General features: G+C 31.7%; 1 protein-coding gene across 1 annotated transcript; it reads right to left on the bottom strand.

The window, feature by feature from the left end:
* Positions 1-1,174: 1,174 nt before the first annotated feature.
* Positions 1,175-5,442, bottom strand: LOC129311218 (metal-nicotianamine transporter YSL1). Its single transcript, XM_054953348.1, has 8 exons — positions 5,284-5,442; positions 4,838-5,213; positions 4,568-4,743; positions 4,121-4,215; positions 3,773-3,907; positions 3,300-3,489; positions 3,093-3,207; positions 1,175-2,571 (listed from the first exon to the last, which is right to left on the bottom strand). The coding sequence occupies exons 2-8, from the start codon at positions 5,211-5,213 to the stop codon at positions 1,634-1,636; spliced, it is 2,025 nt and encodes a 674-aa protein (XP_054809323.1). The 5' UTR covers positions 5,284-5,442; the 3' UTR covers positions 1,175-1,633.
* Positions 5,443-7,682: the final 2,240 nt, after the last annotated feature.

The raw sequence follows: 7,682 nt of genomic DNA, 5'->3' as shown, positions 1-7,682 counted from the left end.
TCTCAATCATATGGTGAGGCATAGCCCCATATGTAAGAGTCATATGGTTAAATATGGAGCAAATATATGTGTTTATATGGTATGCCTTATATAAGTCCATAAGTGTGTAATGTGGTATTGAGAGGTCAATTTGAGTGATGTGTTATATTGGTATGAGATGTCAATCAAATATATATGGTCATTTTGGACTTAGTTGAAGGCCTGAAATGGTCTAATGGGACAAGGAATGAGAATTGAGTACTTAAAGTATAATTTTAAAAGAAAAAGTAACTTTTTACACTCAAATGTCTAATTTTCAAATCAAACTATCAAATCAAGTCCAATTGTTCCATTAGTTAGTATAAGTTGTAAGCTTTGTGTAGGCGCTTGAATTACTCCGATCAAATGTCGGGTATGAAAATGGTGTAAAGTGAAAATTCACTTGTTGAACTATCATATGACAGAAAGTGTGCTATAGCACATAATGTGCCACACCACAGTACATGGCACAGATAGAGGCAGGGCACGCTGCTTTGTACCACATGCCATGGCACTTGGCCCATTACATAGGAAAGGATTCATGCCTTTTTAGTCTTGAATTATATATTTATTCTTCCGTTAGTCCTCTTATTTGAATATATGTTTCAAGAAGTCAAAATCTAGCAATTTGAAAACAAATAAAGGATTATTATTCTGATATTATTGTGTTTGTGTTTGTTGATTGTGTGATTGAAAATGGTAAAATTCATATTGAGTTGGGACTTTACACATAGGAAACATATACAATTAGGTTTGAAAACAAGGTTAAAAGTCAAAATTGTACACATCCTCCATGACCAATGTCATATACACCACAGCATATAACACATAGAGGATTTATTATGGCTAACACGACCATCCATCATGGTTAACCCTCACTATGCCATCATTCGCCATGATGCACTTGTCATGATGAATTTATTTAAACTCACAATTTTGATAACTTTCTTTGCTAAGTAAGGATTAAGAAAGCAAGTATGACAAGGTCAACCTTGTTTTATAAAACTATCATTAGTTGTTTATTTTTTTTTCCATCTTAATCACAATAAGAAAATGAAAAGAAAAAAAATTCATGGTTTAGTTTATTAATCAATTATTACTAGTCTATTCATCATGGTATCCATAAGAAATGAAGTGGCTAGCATTACAAGAAATGTGCTCAGGAAACATACATTCTTATTTTTTCTTCCTCATAGAATCTTGCTATATCACATTATATGACTAGTGTAATAAAATTAAAAGGTACCTTAGCTTCTTTCTATAAAAATAATTATAATGTTTCCTAGTGCTTTTTGTGTAAGTAGACAAGAAAACCTAGAGAAACCGTTGCATTGTGATGTTATAATAATCAAGAGAGAATGACAAACAAGGACCTCACAAGAAAATTTATGTCAAGTTAGGATCTTTTCAAAACTAAAGTTCCCAAATTTATTACTCCTTCTCCCATGTTTCAGTACCAAAATCCTTTAAAAAAATCTTGATTTGGCATTAATCTTCTTATAAGGTCCTTACTTGTCATTTTCCCTGTATGCACCTGCTAATTTTTTAAATTTCTTTAACACATGATGGCTTAAACTATTATTAACTTATTTGTATGTAAATGATCCCTCAAATCCTATGAAGCAAAAAATTTCATGCAAATAGGAGGATTAACTTTTGCAAGAGCAAGAATTGAAGCAGGAAGTGTCCAAAGTCCTTCACCACAAATAAGTCCAGAAGCAACTGCAGGAACCATCAACTCTGCCTTCTTTGAGTTAACTTTGTCCCACACAAACACAACCAAACTCCCTACACACATATCAATTGCAAAGTATGCCCCAACTAAAAATGGCACAGCCATGACCATTGGCATTGGCATCCATTTCCCGATCTTCCCTGGTGTAAGATCCCGAACCAAGTTTATCAATACTGCAAAACCAAAGAACCCATAACATAGTTGCAAGCAATGGTGAGGTAATGCAGAGAAACCTTCAACCCCAATAACTGCCATGTTTCTGTAGATCAAAGCATAAGGAGCTTTGAATTCTCCATGTGGATTTCCGATATCAAATGCTTTATAGAACATGAAGAAGCTAAGAGGAGCTGTTACACACCCTAATGCAGTACCAATCACTTGAGACATGAACATTGCCTTTGGAGATGTATAAGTGTAATGTGCAGTTTTGAAATCTTGCATGAGAATGCATGAGACAGAAACTACAGATTTAATGAGACCACAACCTATGAGTCCTGCAACTAAACCATTTTGTTTTCCACTTGAAGCAGCAAGCACGAACAGTGCAACTTTACCATAATTATATGCCATGTTCATGTCTGTCAAACCTGACCCATATGCGTTGCAGAATGCTAAAGAAGGAGCAAATATGTAAGCCAACACTACATAGTACCATTTTAGTTGTGGAAACATGTGAGGGATTATCACTATGGACACGACACAGAATATAACGTATCCGATAGTTCCAATCCAAATGGGAATGTTATCCCTCAGGAAGATTTCATTCTGTTTCAAGTTCCCTTTTAAATTCTTCTGACCTTCAATATTATTCAACGTTGCTGCCAGAATCCCAAAAGAAAATATTTTAGTTAACAATTCTTGTAATGGTCTTAATAACTTAGGAGAACAAGAAATTGCATTACAAGTTGGATTAATGGACAATTTCACCCTTAAACTATAAATCTGAAAGCATATGAAAAAACGGTGCAATGTTGCCCCCTATTATTAACAAAAGTTAACTTTGAGCCTTAGTTAACCAAAAAATTATAGAAAATAATCTCAAAAATTACCAAAATAACTAAAATATTATAAATAATGATCCAAAAATTATAGATATGGACCAAGCAAATTTCTTGGTCCCTTTTTATAATTTTTTAGGTCTTTTTTTGTAAATTTTGGTCAACTAATGGTCAAAGTTAACATTTATTAACAATAGGAGCAATATTGCACTATTTTCAAAAGTGGAAAAGGAATATTACACCAAAAACGAGTTTAGGATACCAAACTTTAATTTAGGGGCAATTGTCATTTACCCATTGCAAGTTCCAACTCAATTTTTAATGCATGCTCTTACACTTACAGTTTTGAAGGTTCTTTCTCTTCATTCTATCAAGCATGCTAAGGATGGTGGAAATTAGTATCTTGATGAAATTATACATGCCATCACCGAGGATTAAAGCAACTGATAAGAAAACCTGAAAATGAATACTTAAACGAGTAAATGGAAAATCAAAGCTATCTTAAAATGTACTTTAGGATCGTAATCATGTGAAGGGAATTAACCAACCTTATAGCCATATAAACCCTTCATATTGCTTTCTTCAGAAGTTGGAGGGAACCAATCTCCTTTAAGCCTATCAATAAGCGGCCACATCACACCAAAAGAGAGCACAGCACCGAGAAGCAGAGACAAATTCACTATGTGTGAACAAATCATCCCTGCTCCCACATAAGTCATGCTAAAATCGAAATAAAATCTGCAATATATATATATTCATCATCATGCACTTATTATGTATACACAACTAGTAAGCAAATTGATAGAGACTTGATAGTAAAGGATACCAAGTAGGCACCCAAACAAGATAGAGAATCCTATCCCAAAAGTTTGCTATTGAGGTAAGAGAACCAACCCATTTAAATATATGTTCCAATGAGCATTTCATATTATTACTACTCAATATGAGATTTGATATTTCATTCTGTTAAGTCTCCATCACAAACAAATACAATTAATGGTTGTCGGTTGAAAAGTCATACGTTTGCTTCCATGCTTGGAGTCCAAATGTTGGAAATTGTTCAAATCCACATTCATCTATCCCTGAGAAGAACCACTTAAAGAAACCCCACAAGAAACTGATGGAAAAGTACTTCATGAACCCACGCACTTGGTTCCTGCGATGTTACATAATACATATTTTGTCACTTTCTCTATAAATTGGTAATTTGAGTCTGGTTCTCCAAAAAACTTGGAAACTAGCTCTGTTCATTTTTCAAACAAGTTCTCTCTCTCTCTCTCTCTCACTCACACACAAAGGGCCAAGTCTCCATAGTTTTAATTTATTTCAAATGAACAAAGTCTTAGTAAATGGATCGATGTGTACGTACTTGGCCATCTTGTCCCCTTGGGTATGAAAACCATTGATGAGAACTGCTGTTGCTAGGCCACTTGGATATGTTAATTTGAGGTCAACTATCATGATCTACACAGTAAAAATGCAGTTCTCTTTCTTAGCCACACCAACTTAATTCTGAAGTTACTAGTGCACAAAGCTAATTTTTGCTACTGTTAAAATTGCATTTTCACTACTAGTAAAAATGCATCAGTGGTAATAATAGGCTAATTCATTCGGGCATGACTTATACATATAGATAATCTAACACCACATATAAGAATTACCATGTATTCATTGAGCTTGTGTCATTCACATATCATACACACTTTACTTAGGGTGACAAGCTTTTGAAGTGAACTTCGGAGCTTATTAATTATTATCTAATTCCTTATGAACTAAGATACAAATCAATATTCTTAAAAAACTAGTAAAACAATACCTTTCTGAGTGGAATCAAGACAAAGAGACCAACAAAGCAAACAACAAAAAGATATCCTGTCATCCAGCCAAATCCAGGTTCTTTGATACTTCTTGAATTGTTTCCCTCTGTTCCTCCTCCTCCTGACAACTCGTATGTCTTCCTGTTTAACCCCAGCAAATAAGAAGCAAATCCTCCTGCAACACCAAAACACACACACACGGGCATATATATACATATATGGAACCAAACAGAAATGGAGGAAGAAGAAGAAGAGGTAATAAGTGGGACCTCCGACAGAAATGCTATAGCATGCGACAGCACAAGTCTGTATGATTGTGTTTTCTTGACGAGTAAAAGGCTTAGAAACAAAGCCAGCCTTGTGGAGAACTTTGGTCCAGCTTGTCATGAAGACGAAAGCCAGAAGAGCAGCAGAGACATTGAGATTCGGAACCAGTCCAGTTGTGAGATTCAGCTTCATAGCTATTATGCTGTACATAATCCCAATCACCACGCTCACCAACACTCCTCTTACTGTTATTTGCTGTGTCCATGGCTGAATCCTCTGAGGCTCACCTCCAAGTCCCACACCTTTATCATTCTCTCCCTCCATTTCTTCTCCTTCTTCTTCCCTCTTTTCCGTTTCCAGCACACTTGAGGAATTCATCTGTAATATTACGGTTGTCAATAAAGCAACAAGTTATGATATATATATATAGAGAGAGAGAGAAACTCACCTTGTTTTGTAGCTTAACTTCTCTCCAACCGATTGAGCTGAAGAAAGAAAGAGAGAAAGGAAAGCAAAGGATATGATCTTGAACACTATCATGTGGTTATGGTGTACATATAGATCATTGTGCAGTGATGACGTGCACAGTATATAATGCTGATTCTCTCCAAAAGTTACAATAATTATTAATATATATATATATATAGGAAACAATTAATGTTGGCGTGTGCCGATGTTTGAACTTGTAATTAATTGGTCTTATCATTGTTTGTCTTCTACCTTCCATTATTGTTCCAATCAAATGAGTGACATGAAAGGTGTTGGATCGGCATAAAACCCATATCAAAGCTTCAGCAACACCTACGGAGGCCCAAAAAAAATGGATTCATATAGGCTATGGCGCCTGTGGAAAAGTGAGATTACAGTTTACAAATTTAATAATAACAATAATAATAATAATAATAATAATAATAATAATGAGTGTAAGCATTTAATTGTGTGAGTTGTGGGGGAAAGTAGTTAAAGTACAGACGGAATTATATAGGCAGGTATTCATTCTCCGCCACTTGCATGAAGAGGAAGCCTTGTCATGGTCCGTCTTCAGTGGTTATCAAGTGCTCATCACTTCTTGTACAGATTTTAATTAGATGGTCTAGATTTAAAATTTTTTATTTTTATTTTAGTAAAATGGAAATTTATTTAAAAAAATTTAAAAATATGTTTATTACTAATTTGCATGGTACATATTTAATTTAGATGGTCTAATTTAATATTAAATTTTTTAATAATTTTCATAAATTTTCTATTCAGGTGTATTCTAGATAGTCTAAATTCATTTACAATTTTTATAAATTTTTATTTGATAAATACAATATTAAAAATAAAGATAATATTCTAATTGGGCCTTTTAAAAAAAATTAAAAAATGTAAATTAAAAATTTTATATCTAAACCAACTAAAGTAAATCTGAATAATTAATTTTTAACAATTATAAATTTTTTAATATTAAATTTAAATCATCAAAATTAAATCTAAACTGACCCAGTTTGTAATAATAAATTTATAAAAATTTTATAATTTTTATTTTAATAAATAAAAAATTTAAATTTTCATCATTTAAATTAATTCTAAACGGTCTAAATTATATGAAGAGTGATACTAATGAGCATTACAGATGAACCCCTTATCATTGGCCTTCCATCACTGAGAGGTCCTCATGATAACACGTTTCAAAGTATGAAAGATTCTCAAGGGCCACCACACAAATAGGCTATACATGAATTGTCGAGCCATTTGTTCTGGTTACGTTATCGGTTATTCTTTTTTGGAGTCAAGTTGTATTGAAAAATTATTTATTCTTATATATATATATAAGTCCATAATATCACGACTCTCATTTAAAAAAAAAAAAAAAAAGATATAACATCGATGTCACCGATTCCCCAGTTTCAATTATTCCAACTCTCTTTTCACCCTTTTGAAAATCTTTCAGACAAGAAAAAGATTAGATAGAAAGCAATAGCAGAAAATAATCAAGTTATCTGACTCTAAACTCTTTCAAGTTACGATCGCTTAGCTTTAATTTTAATTTTCTTTTTATATTATAAAAAACTGGCCTGTTACATGTGCATTGCATGATATTTGAATTTAATTAAATGCTTAATATTCTTTAAAAATTAAAAGAAATTCATGTGGGATCCAGTTTACTGTAACAACGGGTTAGCATAAACTTTTCATCATTAATTTTTTAAAATAATTCTAATTTAATATTTTTTTTGCCAGAATTCTGATTCAAGATTTAAAAATATAAATTATGACTATTTTAATTAAATTTAAATATTTTAAATCTCATTTTAGAAATCAGCATGCTGTAATCATATTCCCACATTCTTTTTACAAGTTATTTTTACCAATCTCATCAATACTAATGCAAAAAAAAATATAAGAAATAAAAGTATGTAGAATTTCAAATATATCCTTATATAACAAATAAAAAAAGTAATGTTACATTATATTTTACTCTCATAAAGTGTAATTTTAAAAATATTTTTTAAATATTACCTAAAAAGTCACAACGTAATTTATAAATAAAAGTAAATAAACCTTCTAAAATATGATTTATAGATTTGGAAGATTTGGTCAGGGGAAAAAAATAAAAAAAATAAAAACATTAACTATTGAAAAAAGGACCGAAAAAGTTGAGGAAAGCAAGTACTCCTTTCAGCTTCATTTATAAAATACATTCTAGAAGATTTACTTGATCCCATTTACAAATCACATTATGATTTTTTAGGTAATATTTAAAATATATTTTTAAAATTATCTTTTATGATAAAAAATAATATGATGTTATTTTTAAAATTTATTATATAAAGATATATTTAAAAGTTTATATACTTTTGTTTT

This window comes from Prosopis cineraria, unplaced genomic scaffold (assembly GCF_029017545.1).
Source record: "Prosopis cineraria cultivar Desert tree isolate PC_DT_omini unplaced genomic scaffold, ASM2901754v1 PC5, whole genome shotgun sequence".
Classification (NCBI taxonomy): Eukaryota; Viridiplantae; Streptophyta; class Magnoliopsida; order Fabales; family Fabaceae; genus Prosopis; species Prosopis cineraria.
This window is presented reverse-complemented; position numbering and strand designations above follow the sequence as displayed.